Here is an 18131-nt window from a genome sequence, read left to right on the forward strand (position 1 = left end):
CAAGCAAAATTCTTTTCATACTTTTATTTCTTCCATATATTTTTTTAACCTTCTTCTGCTGTGGTAGTTATTCTTATAAGTTTAGTATGTTTCTCCATAGATTTTATTCTGTGTTTATAGACTTATGTACAGTATGTATATTTGTATCATAGTTGGGTTTGTTTTAGGATTTTATTTTTTTTTACATAAATAAAATCTGACTTAGTATGTTATGTAGAATTTTTTCCTATTAATATATCCTGCAGATTTTTTTCCATGTCATTGTTATTTGGACATAATCCTTTGATCTGTTGACTAGTGTTTCAGTATAAGGAATATATTATGATTTATTTTACTATACTCTCATTAAAGACAGTCACTCACTGTAGTTAGTATTTTTCTGTAGTGAACAGTATATCTTTGTATATGCCCTGAGTATATGTGTGTATATGTTCATATATATATATATACACACACAAAGAAGTCTTTTTCTAAGATAATTACATAAAGGTAGAATTATTGAATTGAAAAGCATGTGTTTTTTTATTTTATTAGAGACTATCGAGTTTCCTGGAAGAAGGGTGTGTCAGTTTGTACTTTTACCAAAAGAATGTCATGGCATTTAGTGCGCCTCTCCCTCCCCCCATAATTTTGTAACTGAGCAAGGTACAAGTTTTACTCCTGTTTCAAGATTTTCATCATATAGCCCCTCTATGTTCTATTATTTTTTTCTAGCATTTTTGTAATTTAAATTTTTTATATTAGCTCTGTAATTGGGGGGGGGTGTCATGTGGAGAGTGAGCTACAAAACCATTTAAAATGGTAGTTTCACCATAAACAAAATTCCTGTATACAGTCTGTTTCCTGATTCTCTTTTCTTTTATGAAGCCATCTGTCTTACATAGTATTTTTGAAAAAAAAATTAACAACTTTACTGAAGTATATTGAATACAAGGTAAAAAAAAAATCCCCAAATTTGAACTTAGATAAGAAAAGGCTTTATTCAGAAGAAAGACTGTTGTAACAGGGAGAATACGCTGATCTCAGAAATCTGGAAGCATCTCAAAATCAAACAAAAAGATTTTTCTTTTATAGGGTAAAGGTGGGGCAAACGGGGCGGGAGCGGGGGGTGGGAAATGCCCAATGAGGTCTCATAGGAAGTTGTCCTGTGGTCTGGTGATTTCCAGGAGAAGCTGAAGCTGATAAGGGGTGGGGATACTTGCTTGGGGGAGGGGTAAGTATCACCAAGTATCATTTTTTGTGCAGACAAGTAGAGTTCAAGGGTCTACAGGAAAGAAAGAAGTTTCACTAAAGTTTGGTCAAGACAAAGCTAGGGTAAGAAACAGGCAATTAGGAACACTTGTCAACAATGAACTGCATCTGTTTAAAACACAGAAGTTCTTTTTAATAATTATTATTATCATTTTTTATCTTTATTTTGATTTTCTTGTCATACTGCATGGCATGTGGAATCTCAATTTCCTGACCAGGGTTGGAACCCATGCCTCCTGTGTTGGAAGTCTTACCCACTGAACCTCCAGGAAAGTCTCCCTTAAAACATTTATTATTGCTGTTATTTTTAATTTATTTATTTTTATTATTTTATTTGTTCTAATTTTTAAATTTGTAACATTTTTTCTTTCTTTTTTTGCCACCCTGCATGGCATGTGGACTCATTGTTTCTTAACCAGGTGTCAAACCCACACCCCCTGCAGTGGGAACAGAGTCTTAACCACTGGACTGCCTGGGAAGTCTCAACTAAAAGTACTAAAGCGTACAAGTTAAGCTTTGATACCTGTTTTCATATGTGAAACTGTCACCACAATCAAGATAATGCACATATCATCTCAGAAAGTTCTTTGTGACGCTTGGCACCCCTTATCATTTCCCAATCCTCCTTAGGCCATCACTGATCTGCTGTCATTGTACTACGAATATTGCTGTCATTAGTGTGCATTTCCTAGAATTTCATGTAAATGGAATGACTCTCTTTTATCTAGCTTCATTCACTCAGCATAGTTATTTTGAGCTTCATCCATGTTGAATGCTGCTGTGTCAGTGGTTCATTCCTTTTCATTGTTGCTCATCATTGACTAGTATGGAGATGCTACCTGCTGTTTATCCATCTGTTGATGAGTATCTGGGTTGTTTCCACACCAAAAGCTGCTGTGAACATTCACGGTCAAGTCTTTATATGGATTTATGTTTTCACTTCTCTTGGGTGAATACCTTGGAGTGAAATGACTGGGACATATGGTGGGTGTATATTTGACTTTCCAAGGAACTTTCAAACTGTTTTCCAAAGTGGTTTTACCATTTCACATTCTTGTAATCATTGTACTTGAGTTCTGGTTCTTTTTAAGTCCTTTCTTCCACCTCATATGGTCGTTCTTTTCAGTTTTGGCTTTTCCGTTAGATGTGAAGTGGTACCTTAATGAGGTTTTAATTTCCTTCTCCCTCATGACTAGTGATCTGAACGTGTTTTCATGTGCTTATTTGCCATCTCGATCTCTTTTTTGGTGACATGTCTCTTCAACTCCTTCCTGCCTTTAAAAATTGGGTTGTTTTCTCATTATTGAATTTTGAGAGTACTTCTTATGTTCTAGATAACAAATACTTAATCAGATATATGATTTGCAAGTATATTCTCCTATTCTTTTCTTTTAAGTACTTTAACAGTATCTGTTGACGAGTAGAAGTTTTATATTTTGATGAAGCCAGATTGTGCCTAGTGGGTTGTGCTTTGGTGTTGTATCTAAGAAATCTTTGCCTAATCCAAGATTGCAAATGTTTTATCCTGGGAGCTTTATCATTTTAGGTTGTGTATTTATTTAGGTTTATGATCCATTTTGACTTAATTTTTTTGTATGGTGCATGGCTTTAGATAATTTTCCAAATTTTTATTATGAAATAATTGCAAACTGACAGAATGTTGCAAAAACAGTCCAAAGAGTCCTATGTATTTTTCACTCACTTTCCCACAAAGGGTGACAAATTATGTAGTGATAGAGCCATATCATACCAGTGATCCTGAGATTGGTATGTTAACTATTAATAGTTACAGACTTTATTCAGCTTTTACCATTTTTAACCTGCAGTCATGTGTATACTTTTATGTCGTTTTATGCCATATAGAGATTTATGTAACCACCACCTCAATTAAAATACAGAACTATTCCATCAACACAAAAGAACTCCCTCCTGCTACCTCACTCTAATCACATCCACCCTGACTCTGGCCCTTATCCCTGCCCCTGGCTTCCATCTGTGGTTTTCCCATTTCAGTAATATTTTTCACTGCAATAATAATGGAATCATACAACATATAACCTTTTGAGGCTGACTTTCTCACTAAGCGTAATGTTTTTGAGGTCACTCTATGTTGTTGTTTCATTACTTTTTATTGGGGAGTAACAGTCCATTGTATGGATGTTACTTCAGAGATTTGGAAAAATGTTTAGGCTGGTATTTTCACTAGCACAAAGGGCCTATCTGACATTTGTTAAACTATTCATCCATTAAAAGATATCTAGGTTGTTTCTAGTATTTTGCTATTATGAATAAAGCTTCCATGAATTATATTCCATTCTTTATCATCAGAGAATTAAAGAAAAATATGGTCTTCATGAGTAAAGAGATGAATCTCAGCAGAGAAATGTATAATAAACCAAATGGAAATTATAAAACTTAGCAAAAAGTTTAATAAGTGAGATTCATGTATATAACTAATAGCAGAGTAAGATGGCAGAAAAAGAATAAATGAACATAAAGTAGAACAAAAGAAATAATCCACATCTAAAGAAAAAAGAGAAAAGATTAAAAAAAAATGAACAGAATATCAGGGACATGTAAGCAATATCAACTAGCCTAATGGAATTATAAGTGAAATCTCAAGAGGAGAGGGAGAAGGAGAGAAGAAAAGTATTCAAAGAAATAATGGCTGAAAATTTCCCATATTTAACAGAAAACATCGAGTTACAATTCCAAAACACTAAGTAAAGCCAAGTCAGACTCAATTCAAAGATTGACCGTGGGTACATTGTAATTAAAGTGCTGACATAAACAGAAAATAAGGGAAGAAGTCAGAAGAAAATCTGGAACAAATAGATTAATAGTGGCTGATTTGGGGGCCAGAATGCAATAGAACAGCAGATTTATGGTTCTGAAAGGAAAAAAACCCATCATCCTAGAATTCTGTAACATAGGAAAATAAACATTCTTCAATAATTAAAGCTTATTTCCCCTACCTCCTCCTTGCCTCCTTGTCCTCTCCTCCTTTCTCCTTCCTTTCACAAACAATTTAGACCTCAAGACATTAGTTTCAACATAGGAAAGAAGCTGTGTCTGGGTGGGAGGTTGGAGGGTGGGAGTAGAGAGCCATGGTGGTCCAAAGTGGGGTGAGAGAAGTCATGCAGTATAATGTCCACATGGGTAAAAACCTACCCTGCAGAGAAATCAGACCCTGAGCATGAAGAGAAGTGCATTTATGGATGCTTAATTTCCTGTGGAAATTGGAGAAGGAACAGGCTACCCACTCCAGTATTCTGATTGGGAGAATTCCACAGACCGTATAGCCCATGGGGTCGCAAAGAGTCTGACACCACTGAGCGACTTTCACAATTTCCTGTGATCATTAAACATACTGTAATAGATTGAATGTTTGTGTTCCACAAATCCATGTGTTGAAACCCTAACCCCCAAGTGTATCTGTATTTGGAGAAGGGACCTCCAGGAAAGTAATTAAGGTTAAATGAGGTCATAAGGGTGGGTCTTGATCTGATAGGATTAATGTTCTTATGAAAAAGAGCTTGCTTGCTCCCGTCTCTTGACTCATGCTCTGAAGAAAGGCCATGTGAGCACTCAGCGAGGAGGCATCTGTCTGCAAGCCAGGATCTGTCTGCAAGTCTGTGCCAGAAACTGAATTGGCTAGGACTTTGATCTTGGGTCTCTAACCTCCAGAGCTGTGACATGATAAATTTCTTTTGTTTAAGTCATTAGTCTGTGGTATCTTATTCTGGTAATCCCAGCAGACTAAGACACATACTCTCAGTCCTTTGAAATACTGTTGAGACCTAGATAATAGCTGAACAGTCGCTGATAAATCCAGAAGGATAGTAAGTGACTTGTCTCCAGAGTACCTCTTACAGCCAGGTTAGAAAGAAGCATAGGTTGAAAGGAAGAATTTTGTTAATGAGTCTTGATGGCAATAATTTCTTTCTTTATTGACAGTCTTTTTCTCTCCTCAGGAATGTGAATCGGACCCTTGCTGTGAAGGAAAGACCTGTAAACTTAAATCATTTGCTGAATGTGCATATGGTGCCTGTTGTCAAGACTGTCGGGTAGGGAATTCCTCCCTATTTGGAAAAAAAAAAATAGGAAAAGGAAAAATGTGCCTGTATCAAAATTGGTTTTCTCTGATCTGTAAGAGAGCACTATTTTTATTACATGACTAGATGGAAAACTTTATGATACTTGTTTGCAGTTTTGTATCATCTTCTTATATGGCAAATGGTCTAGAGATTTTTTTTTCCTAAGTAGAAACATTTTTTTTTTTCTGATTTATGAGTGACCTATGTTTTTCATTAAAAATTCAACAATAGAAAGTTGACACTGAAAGACCCTCTGTCATTTTATCCCCTTCATTTAGCCATTTTTGATAATTTATTAGTCACTTTTTCCTATGTAAATATGAATGTGTGTGTGTACAAGTGGATAAACATGGGTATACATATTTTTATTTTTTATGCTCTTTTTTCAGTAATATACTACTGATTTTCTTCTAGTCATTTAGTTCTTTAGGTTTATACAGTTAGTGTTCCTTTATATAGCCATACATACCATAATTTCTTTATCTGGTCAACTAATGATGGACATTTAGATTGCTTCCAATTTTTGCTTATAAGTAGAATTGCTGGAACAGAGTATGCATGTGAAATTTTGACAGACATTTTTATACTGTCTACAGATGTGCCATTCTGTATTTGCCAGTGTAATCAATGCACTGATAACTGTGCAGTGTACAGTATTGATTATACTATATAATCATTATTTTTGCTTTCTCTTACTAACATGTCTTCCTTGGTAGCTCAGACGGTAAAGTGTCTGCCTGCAATGTAGGAGACCCAGGTTCGATCCCGAAGTTGGGAAGATCCCCTGGAGAAGGAAATGGCAACCCTCTCCAGTATTCTTGCCTGGAGAATCCCATGGACAGAGGAGCCTGGTGGGCTGCAGTTCATGGGGTTACAAAGAGGCAGACACGAATGAGCGACTAACATTTTGACTTCGCTTATTAAATATTTGTTGTTAGCCAGTGTTATAATCCAGGTTAGTTTGATAGGTGTAAAGTGCTTTTATATCTTCGTTTAATTTGCATTTCTTTTGGTCATCTATGATGCTCTGCTTTTTTCATTTTCCATATTTCATGACTTTTATAAATTTCCTGTTATTGGCCTTTGTTCACTGTTCTATTGGGTTATCTTCTGTTTTTGTTAGACCTTCTTATAGATATAAATACTGTGGTTTCAAATTTGGTTAATTTGTGGGAATTTTCCTGATATTCCTGTTCAATTTCAATCCTATTATCCTAGTTCCGTCCAGGAGGCACTTTGTGCCGAGGAAAAACCAACGAATGTGATGTTCCGGAGTATTGCAATGGCTCTTCTCAGTTCTGTCAGCCAGATGTTTTTATTCAGAATGGGTATCCTTGCCAGAATAACAAAGCCTATTGTTACAATGGCATGTGCCAATATTATGATGCTCAGTGTCAAGTCATCTTTGGCTCAAGTAAGATATTTTATTTATATTGATTGCTTTGCTTTTATTTATATATTTTTTGTTTTAGTTTTTGTTAAAAATGAAAGTTGAACATTATTGCTAAAATTGAAGTTCTGTTTCCTGTCTCCTATCACATCTCCATCTTTCCTTCTCCATAGGCAGTCAAGGTCATGAATTTGATGCGTTCAAGTTTATTTGGTGATTTTTGCTTTTACTTTCTCACCGCTCTGTCCTGTGTATATTAACATTATATGTATATATACATGCACAGTATTGTATTTTAGCTTTAATAAACTCATGTAAATAGTATGGGGATATACACATGGGTCTTCTCTTTTCATTGTTCACTCAAAATGTTTTTGCGTTCTGTCTATATTGCTGTATTTAGATCACAGAGCATTAGAGTATTGTGTTATATAATTGGAATCCATTCTTTTCCTAGTAGTGTATATATATATATATATATATATATATTTTTATTTTGTGTGTCTTAAAAAATGTTTTTTTTAATCAAAGTTATACGTACACTAGATTATAGAGTCAAATTATTCATCAAGGTTTTATGAAAAAGTAAAATGTACTTCTGGGCTTCCCAGGTGGTGCTGTGGTAAAAGAACCCACCCTGCAAATACGGGAGATGCAAGAGATGAGGGTTCAGTCTCTCTGTCAGGAAGGTCCCCTGGAGTAGGAAATGGCAACCCAGTCCAGTATTCTCTCCTGGAAAATTCCATGAACAGAAGAGCCTGGCAGGCTACAGACCGTGGGGTTGCAAGCACTCCCACTTAATAGTTCATCCCTGAAGGCCACCACTTTAACCTTTCTTCCTCCCTTCTGGTTAATTGCTTTGTTACTGGCTCTAGGTCTTTAGATAATTCCTTGGTTATGCTACTTTTTAAATTTTTCCATTCTAGGTGTTAATGTTAATTTTTCACTGTGGGGGATAAGGATTAAATTTCTTCCTTTCTCTTATCCCAACACTTGTCAACTCTTACCCTACTCATGTTCATTTTTCATTCTCCATCTTCTTAATATGGATTAATTATAATTTTAGGTAGAGCTGTGTTGACTCTTGTAATGTTGTGATTTATAACAAACAATCAAAAAATTGGTCTTTGTTCAGTTCCTGGCACGAACTCCTAATATCTTTGGAATTTCCCAAATGATAAGAGCCTTGAAAGTGTCTTTTGTTATGTCAATCAGGTGACTTTTTGGCAAACCCCTTGGTAACCTAAAGATGGGCTGGTTGCCAGAGAACAAACTCTGTGGTTAGTGGTTGGAACTTTTAAGTCCCCGTACCTCTGGGGAGGGGAGAGGGACTGGAGATGGAGTTACTCTCCAGTGGCAGGTGGTTTAATCAATTTGCTCATATAATGAAGCCTCTGTAAAAACCGGAAAGGAGAGTTTGGAGAGCTTGGGACTTAGTGAACTTGTGGAGAGGCAGGAAGAGAGCCCGGAACCTCCAAGCCCCTTTCTCCATACCTTGCCCTGTGCATCACTTCCATCTGGCTGTTCCTGAATTATTGATATATTCTTTGATAATAAACCAGTAATTTAGTGAGTAAAAGTTTCTCTGAGTTCTGTGAGCTGCTGTAGCAAATGAAATCCAAGGAGGGAATCATGGAAACTTTGATCAGATAGGGACTAAGGAGAGACCCTCTCAGGAGGGACCTGCTCAGTCGTGTCCAACTCTTTGCACCCCCATAGACTGTAGCCCACCAGGCTCCTCTGTCCATGGAATTTTTCAGGCAAGAATACTGGAGTGGGTTGCCATGCCCTTCTCCAGGGGATCTTCCCAACCCAGGGATCAAACCCAGGTCTCCCGCATTGCAGGCGGATTCTTTACCATCTGAACACCAGGGAAGCCCTCTGATATATTGGTTTGTCCAAAAAGTTAATTGGTTTTTCTCCAAGATGTTATGGAAAAACCTGAACAAACTTTTTGGCCAAACCAATATTTTGCACTAATGGGCAGGTTTGTTGCTGCTTAGTCACTCAGTTGTGTCCGACTCTTTTGCAACCTCATGGGTGGTAGTCCAGTGGGCTTCGCTGTCCATGGGATTCTCTAGGCAAGAATACTGGGGTGGGTTGTCATTTCCTCCTCCAGGGAATCTTCTCAACCCATGGATTGAGCCCATGTCTCTGCATCTTCTGAATTGCAGGTGAATTCTTTACTGCTGAGCCACAGGGGAAGCCCTGATGAGCAGGTTATTGCAGACCAAAAAAGTAATTACAGATGGGGGGTTGTTATTAATTTAGCTGCATTTTCTTATATAAATGTGAGCATGTGTGTTTTGCTAGGGTTATTGCCATATGACGTTTATCCTGTGCAAGTATTCTGCATCCATTTTCAGATTATTTAATCTCTGCCTCTTTTTTATTCCATCTCCTTGCAGTGCATGCCCATTTTCTTTTAAACCGAACAATATTGTATCAGGTGTGTAAGATAGACACATGAATTTCCATCATTATATGGAAAGTACTACCATTTTGCTGCAAAATAGTTCCAAATAAAACATTTTAGGAATATATATAAGTGGCAAAGTTGAGCATTAAAGGATACACGTATAAAATACAAGAAAACAAGAATGGATTGATACTTTGTCAGTGTCATGGCTGTTTGTCAGTGTAATTAATACCTAAATTAAGCTTCCATATATGGTAAATTGGGCTGCCCTGGTAGCTCAGTGGTAAAGAATCCACCTGCCAATGCAGGAGATGCAGGTTTGATCCCTGTGTGAAAAAATAATAGCTGGCAGTGTTTTCAACAACCCTCCCCAGCCTGATCTAACCAGGGGTGTAGTGGAGCTGTGAGAACAGTGAAAATAAGTAGACTGAAAGTGCTGCCGTACTGTGCATGGTTTTTGATTTATTTATAATTTCATCTTGTTTAATGACACTTCTTTGAGGACTTGAGTTTTCAAGTCCATGCTAGCGTTTAAGTACCAATCAGGCTTTATCTTTACATTTTGTTGTTAGTTATAAATGTGGAGCAAAATGTTTCACCTGTAGGTTCTGAAATCTTTTCATAGTTGTTGAGGCAGTTCATCCAGGCATATGGACTGTTGTGGCGAATGCTTTTATTTCTGAATTAAATTGCCAAGTCTTAAAAACATTAAAAATTAAAAAAATTTTTTTTTTAGTATAGTTGATCTACAATGTTGTGTTAGTTTCAGGTGTACAAAAAAAAATTTTTTTTTGATGTTACAGAAGCCAAGGCTGCCCCAAAGGAATGTTTCCTTGATGTGAATTCCAAAGGTGACAGATTTGGCAATTGTGGTTTCTCTGGCAATGAATACAAGAAGTGTGCCATTGGGTAAGTGGAGGCAAAAAAAAAAGTAAGAAAAGCACATAAAAGAATGTGATACCAGTCATCTGTAGGAAGGTTTATAGCTCCTTGTGATTGCTTTCTCCTCTTAAATATATAACTTTTCAGACTTACAATTTTGTGAAACATGACTTCAGAGAGACTGAATAGGAATAGTAAAATAGCTTTTGACATTACCTGTCTAAAATGTAATGTTTTTTAAATGTCACTTTTGTTTATTCTTGTTCTATAGTAAGAACCTCAAATAAACGTTCTTCTTCTCTTTCCTTTTGTTAAAAAATTATGCTGCTAAACCCCTATATAAAAGTACCTGCAGAATTAATTCAGAACTTCATAATTTTCTTCTGGCTTTATATAATTTTTAAGTGATTAATTAGAAAACATTTTTGTTTCTATAACATTTGCACATTGTGAAAAATAATATTGCAAAGTTATAAACAAGAGAAAAGTTATCATGATCTCTCTTTCTGTATATGTCCACTAATTTCGGTATATGTACATCTTCCTTTATTTTGCTTCTGTGCACTGTACACACACACACTAATGTTAATTTTACAAAATTGGAGTTAGTCTCTAGTACTGTGCTTTCCAAATACACAGACAGATAAATGTAGGTATGTAAACATATAAATCATTCTGAATGGAGCTCTTCTGGTGGATGTGAGGGTGGGAAATTCCTGCCACCTGAGGTTCACTCAGAGGCTTTGACCATGAAGCCATGTGGCTCTAGAGAATAAACTCATTAGACTGTATTATACCTGTTTCAGTGCTAACATTCTGTATCAATTATTTTGTTTTTTGTAATATTCATATTTTTATTCTAAAAATGGTTGTAAAAAGCCAAAAAAATTAAATACATAATGCTGTGCTTCTCTTCTACCCACTTTCCCTCCTACTCTGTTAGTTAATAACCAAGCAGCTGAGGTAAAACTGCTCATGAAGAAGAAATAACAACCATGACATCCATGTTCCTAAATCTAACAGAATATCTTTAGGTCTTCAAGCTTCTGGACCTTTCAGTAGCATTCATATATGTTGATCATTTTCTCCTTGAAGAAGCCCCTTTCCTTGACTTTTGTGTGGAATGTTCTTCTAGTATTTTTCTCTGTTTCTGGATGCTTCTTTAATGTATTTATTTGTAGGCTCATCTTTCTCTACGGAGCCATTAAATGTTGAGAAATACTTCTACTCTACTGATCTGGCCCTCTGCCACAGGCCCTTGGCATGTGCAATTCCTTCTGCCTAGCTTGCTCTTCTATCTCTGCCAGATCTCATTTTAACTAACTCCTCTAAGATAGAAGAATAGCAAGGAGAGATAAGAAAGCATTCCTCAGCGATCAATGAAAAGAAACAGAGGAAAACAATAGAATGGGAAAGACTAGAGATCTCTTCAATATAATTAGAGATACCAAGGGAACATTTCATGCAAAGATGGTTTTAATAAAGGACAGAAATGGTAGGGACCTAACAGAAGCAGAAGATATTAAGAAGATGTAGCAAGAATACACAGAAGAACTGTACAAAAAAGATCTTCACAATCCAGATAATCACGATGGTGTGATCACTCACTTAGAGCCAGACATCCTGGAATGTGAAGTCAAGTGGGTCTTAGGAAGCATCACTACGAACAAAGCTAGTGGATGTGATGGAATTCCAGTTGAGCTATTTCAAATCCTAAAAGATGATGCTGTGAAAGTGCTGCACTCAATATGGCAGCAAATTTGGAAAACTCAGCAGTGGCCACAGGACTGGAAAAGGTCAGTTTTTATTCCAATCCCAAAGAAAGGCAATCCGAAAGAATACTCAAACTACCGCACAATTGTACTCATCTCACACACTAGTAAAGTAATGCTCAAAATTCTCTAAGCCAGGCTTCAGCAATACGTGAACCGTGAACTTCCAGATGTTCAAGCTGGATTTAGAAAGGCAGAGGAACCAGAGATCAAATTGCCAACATCCGCTGGATCATCAAAATACCAAGAGAGTTCCAGAAAAACATCTATTTCTGCTTTATTGACTACGCCAAAGCCTTTGACTGTGTGGATCACAATAAACTGTGGAAAATTCTGAAGGAGGTGGGAATACCAGACCACCTGACCTGCCTCTTGAGAAACCTGTATGCAGGTCAGGAAGCAGCAGTTAGAACTGGACATGGAATAACAGACTGGTTCCAAATAGGAAAAGGAGTACGTCAAGGCTATATATTGTCACCCTACTTATTTAACTTATATGCAGAGTACATCATGAGAAACGCTGGGCTGGAGGAAGCACAAGCTGGAATTAAGACTGCTGGGAGAAATATCAATAACCTCAGATATGCAGATGATACCACCCTTATGGCAGAAAGTGAAGAAGAACTAAAGAGCCTCTTGATGAAAGTGAAAAAGGAGAGTGAAAAAGTTGGCTTGAAAACTCAACATTCAGAAAACTAAGATCATGGCATCCAGTCCCATCACTTCATGGCAAACAGATAGAGATACAGTGGAAACAGTGGCTGACTATTTTTCTGGGCTCCAAAATCACTGCAGATGGTGATTGTAGCCATGAAGTTAAAAGACGCTTACTTCTTGGAAGAAAAGTTATGACCAACCTAGACAACATATTAAAAAGCAGAGACATTACTTTGCCAACAAAGATCTGTCTAGTCAAGGCTATGATTTTCCCAGTGGTCATGTATGGAGGTGAGAGTTGGACTATAAAGAAAGCTGAGCACCGAAGAATTGATGCTCTTGAAGTGTGGTGCTGGAGAAGACTCTTGAGAGTCCCTTGGAGTGCAAAGAGATCCAACCAGTCCATCCTAAAGGAGATCAGTCCTGGGTGTTCATTGGAAGGACTGATGCTGAAGCTGAAACTCCAATCTTTTGGCCACCTGATGCAAAGAACTGACTCATTTGAAAAGACCCTGATGCTGGGAAAGATTGAGGGAAGGAGAAGGGGATGACAGAGAATGAGATGGTTAGATGGCATCACTGACTCAATGGACATAGTTTTGGGTGGACTCTGGCAGTTAGTGATGGACAGGGAGGCCTTGTGTGCTGCAGTCCATGGGGTTGCAAAGAGTTGGACACGACTGAGTGACTGAACTGAACCGAACTAAGTCTTCCTCAACTTCCTTCACAGGGCCAGATGTCCCTCTTACAGAATTGCTTAATGCCATGTGCTTTAAAAAAAAAGTTAGTCGATTTATATTGTTCTCATTCTTTATAAATTAATTATTCATAGAAACTATTTCATAGAGTATTTACAATATATCTTTCTTGATACAGAAAACAGAGTAGGTTGAAAGTAGTTAGAAAAACAAGAAAGTATTTCAAAAGAGGGTATATGACTATCTTGAGTAGTCTCAAAACTTGTAGCACTCTTTCTGGGGAATTTGTTTGTATATTTAAATTGCATGGGAAGGCTTTATTGCCTTACTATTGTCTTAGCAAGAACAATCATTTAAAAATGATACTGCTTTAGAATAAGATAGATGCTGTAATAGGTAATTTTCTAGGTAAAGGGAAAGTCAGATACAAAACCAGTCATAAGCACAGCACTTTCAAGATTCTTTTATGACGTTTAAGAAAAACCAAGGAAGACTCTTTCCTGCATTTTGGGGAGTTTGATCCATCTTGACTAACATAATTAGGCTAAATCAAAATGAGAAAAGTAGCAATTTGAAAGTTGAAGGAAGGGTGACCAGCTTAAAAAGTTGCATGCTTCTTTTTCATTGAATTTGATATATTTTATTTTCCTTATTGTTCAGTTCATAGTATTTTCTCAGTTACATTGTGATATCTTCTTTGACTCATGAGTTATTAAAAATGTATTGCTAATTTCCAAGTATTTGGGAGTATTCTGGTTTTCTGTTTGTTTTTGGTTTCTAGTTTAATTCCATTGAAAACATTCTTGCATGATTTCAGTTCTTTTCAATTTGTTGGGATGTGAATTACTGTCCAGCGTATGGCCTGTTTTGGTGACTGTTCCATGTCAATTAAAAAGCAGAGTATTCTGCTGCTGTTGGATATATTGTTCCACAAATGTCAAGTTAATTAATTGTCATATTAAAATCTTCTGTATTTTGGGTGTATGTGCATATTTATCTGTTTCCCCTTCAGTTTCTGAGAGGGATATGTGTAGAACTCCAACTATGATTATGAAGTTGTCTACTTCTTTTAGTTCTATAAATTCTTCTTGTATGTGTTTTAAAGTGTGTTCTTTGGTGCTTATCTTATTAGGTGCATACACATTTAGGATTGTTATATGTCTTCTGAAGGAACTGAATCTTTTATTATTACCAAAGTCTCTACTTTGGAATTTTTTTTTTTTTTGGCAGTAGTTGTCACATAAACATTTTATTTGCTTATATGACTATTTGCCTGAAGCAGTTTTTCTATTGGTGCTTGCAAGATAATATTTAAATGAATATAACAGTAAGCATCTCTTAGCTTTATTGGCTGTCTGCATTTCTTATTTTGTAAATTGCATATTTGCATCTTTGCTATTATTTTTCTGTTGAAGTTACTATCCTTTTAATGACTTGTGATTGATTTCTTAAAATATATTAAGAGTATTTATTTATTTTTTTAAATTTATTTTTTATTGAAGGATAATAGCTTTACAGAATTAAAGATCCCAAGTGCTGCAACTGAGACCTGGTGCAGGCAAATAAATAAATTAATTAATTTTAAAAAAGGAATAAATGTCAAGTTGGGACAAAAGAACTTAACTCTTAAGTGCAGGATGAAAGGAAGAGCAGGCTTAATAGCAGCATGTGCAAAAATCAAATAGAGGTTTTAGCTAAGGATAAATTCAAGGACATCAGTAATATAATGTAGTTGCCATAAGAGCTACTGTCATCCTGGGCTTCATAGAAGTATAATATCTCAGTGAAGTAAATGACAGTTCATCTTGTTCTTTGCTAATCAGACTGTAACTGAAGTTTCCTGTTCCACTCCGAGCACTGTGCTTCAATAGTTAGTGAGACAAACTGGAACATACTTAAGAGGGGAGCTTCCTTGTTGCATGAGAAATAATTGTAGAATATTGCCCTGGTGAAGTAAGTCATTCAGACCTGCATGACAGTTGTCCTAAAAGGTTGCCATGTAGAGGAAAGAAAAGATATTATCTGTGTGGTCTCATGTCGACCATCTGGGACCAACGAGGAAAAGTTATAGAGAGAAAGATGTTAACTCAGGAAGTAAAAGAATGTTAGGATAGTGTGAGAATATTTAGGAGGTGATGAATTAGAGGAATTGGAAAACCATATCCTACAATGACTTGGTCGTGATATTATAGGGGAGATTTAATAGGGTAGGTGCTTAGATCAAAAGACAAGCAATTAAAAAGGAAATTTCAGTGCAGCATCTTAAGAGCTGATGTTAGGGATACTTAATGTATCATGAAGAGATATAGGAAGAACATTAACTCACACACCCTTGGTAATAGGAATTGTAGTCAGGGAGGTATTTGTAGAGTTCTCATACTGAATTTGAACTATGGTGTTGGAGAAGACTTTTGAGAGTCCCTTGGACTGCAAGGAGATCCAACCAGTCCATCCTTAAGGAGATCAGTCCTGGGTGTTCATTGGAAGGACTGATGCTGAAGCTGAAACTCCAATACTTTGGCCACCTCATGTGAAGAGTTGACTCATTTGAAAAGACCTTGATGCTGGGAAGGATTGGGGGCGGGAGGAGAAGGGGATGACAGAGGATGAGATGGCTGGATGGCATCACCGACTTGATGGGCATGGGTTTGGGTGGACTCCGGGAGTTGGTGATGGACAGGGAGGCCTGGCGTGCTGCGGTTCATGGGGTCGCAAAGAGTCGGACACGACTGAGCATCTGAACTGAACTGAATACGGAATTAATGAATTAATGGACTAATGAATTGAGTCTTTCAGTAAGTAAGTTAGCCAAGCGAAGAGTGATGGAGTTCCTTCAAGCTTGTTTAACATTACAAAATCTGACTTCTCTTTATTATAACTCAATAAAAAGATGCCATTGAATTTTGGTATAGTTCTGTTGTTTTCTATGTAAAAACATTTATAGAATTATATGACATTTAAATCAACTATATTAGTTAGACTTTTTTGAGCCCTAAGCAGATAGTGAAGAGGGATTCTTAGGTGTCAGCATCAGCGCCCCCGGTACCCTAGAATTTGCATCTTTACATGCACTTAACCTCTTCTCTTTGCGATAGTTAAAGAGAGCTACTTTGATCTCTGTTGCTGTCACACACTTTCTCTGTTGAGATTCCCTTCAGCTAAATAGAAATAAACTCTCTGTACAAAAATATATAATTTTTCTTTTGTATCTACACCAGATGCATTGTAGTTTGCATTATTTCTCTTTCTTTCCAGGAATGCTTTGTGTGGAAAGCTTCAATGTGAGAATGTACAACAATTGCCTGTATTCGGAGTTGTGCCTGCTATCATTCAGACTCCTGGAAAAGGCACCAAATGCTGGGGTGTGGACTTCCAGCTTGGATCCGATGTTCCGGATCCTGGCATGGTGAACGAAGGCACCAGATGTGATGTTGGAAAGGTAATAAAAATGTTTTTTAAAGCAAAGTAAAAATTTAAGAAATAAAAAAAATCATTTTACAAAGCAAGTGGTTCTTTTCTGGTTATAAAAGAAATCTCTACTCATTGTGGAGATTTGGAAAAACAAAAAGCCACCAAGAATAAAATTAAGAATGGCTATACCGCCTGATGATTTACAGCCATATAAAGCTTTCTTTTCGTTTAAAATTTTTATTGGAATATAGTTAATTTACAGTGTTGTGTTAGTTTCATATAAAGCTTTCTTTAACTACAAAAATGATCAATTTTTATAATGGTCACTGAGTTGGAATATTCATTATCTGCATCTAATTTGGTAGTTTCCACATTTTCATTAAAGAAACTTCTGTATCCATAAAAAGAAGCTGTAATTCTATTATTCTGATTTCTTCCTTAGAGTCATGTATTATAACCTGTTGTTTCTATGTTGTAATATATTGCGCACCCCCCCATCCCCCTTTCAATGTACTGTAGTTTATTAGCCAGGGTGCTACTTGCTGGGACATTTAGGGAATTTTCAGGAGTGTGTGTGTGTGTGTGTGTGTGTGTGTATGTGTGTGTACATGTGTATGTGACTGTACTAGAAGTGTTGTAATGCTTGTCCTCCCCATGCTTCCTGCCTGCTTCTCTGACCACAGCTGTTTGGATCAGACGTGAGCCAGGAGCTAGCTGCTGAGTTACTACCAGTGGTTCTGGATGAGATGAGCTAGACCTAATTCCATTTGTGGGGGTAATACCTAAGCAAAGAAAGGCAGTTAAGAGTAGAGCTGAAACTGAGAAGTCTCTGAGAGATGCCATAATGTAGGAGTAGGGCTAGAAGGGTGATAGCAAGCTTAAGGTATATAGGAGAGATCTAAGGGTGCAAGATTGTTGAACAAGTTGAAGAAACCAACTTGTAGGAGAACAGAGGAGGAAAGAGCGAACACAACTGACTGATTATGGGACCATGGGACACATGAAAAAGACAGAGGGACCCTTAGGTTACCTCAGTTTCTACTAAGTTTTCAGTTCCCATTCTGTTGTCCCTCATTCTTACAAAAAGACCCTTGTGTTTTTGTGTCTGCCTTTGCCATGGGCTTCCCTTGTGGCTCAGCTGGTAAGGAATCCGCCTGCAATGCGGGAGACCTGGCTTCATTCCCTGGGTTGGGAAGATCCCCTGGAGAAGGGAAAGGCTACCCACTCCAGTATTCTGGCCTGGAGAATTCCGTGGACTATAGCCCATGGGGTCGCAAAGAGTCAGACATGACTGAGCGATTTTCACTTTGCCATGCCATTAACTCAGCTGCTGAGTTAAATGTTGAGGTAAAGGACTTTCTAAGAAATTTTACAACATTCTGGTTGTTTTCTGAGGTTAAAGGCTACCCTAATGGGGAAATATGTTTAAGGTTTTATGTATAGTTTTGCCAAATTTCTCTTTAGAAAAGTTTTTCCCTGTTTACTTTCTGAGCAGTTTCCAGTAGTAAGAGTTTCAATTCTCTATATTGTAATCAGGATTAGGTACTATTATTT

General features: G+C 37.0%; 1 protein-coding gene across 1 annotated transcript in view; it reads left to right on the forward strand.

The window, feature by feature from the left end:
• ADAM9 (ADAM metallopeptidase domain 9) overlaps positions 1–18131 on the forward strand; it is an 88714-nt gene that overhangs the window by 49846 nt on the left and 20737 nt on the right. Inside the window, exons 13-16 of the mRNA XM_065947102.1 lie at positions 5226–5318; positions 6567–6762; positions 9961–10066; positions 16422–16605. Coding sequence (XP_065803174.1) covers positions 5226–5318; positions 6567–6762; positions 9961–10066; positions 16422–16605 — 579 coding nt within the window. The remainder of the gene's footprint in view (positions 1–5225; positions 5319–6566; positions 6763–9960; positions 10067–16421; positions 16606–18131) is intronic.

The sequence above is a fragment of the Muntiacus reevesi genome, chromosome 10 (assembly GCF_963930625.1).
Source record: "Muntiacus reevesi chromosome 10, mMunRee1.1, whole genome shotgun sequence".
Lineage (NCBI taxonomy): Eukaryota > Metazoa > Chordata > Mammalia > Artiodactyla > Cervidae > Muntiacus > Muntiacus reevesi.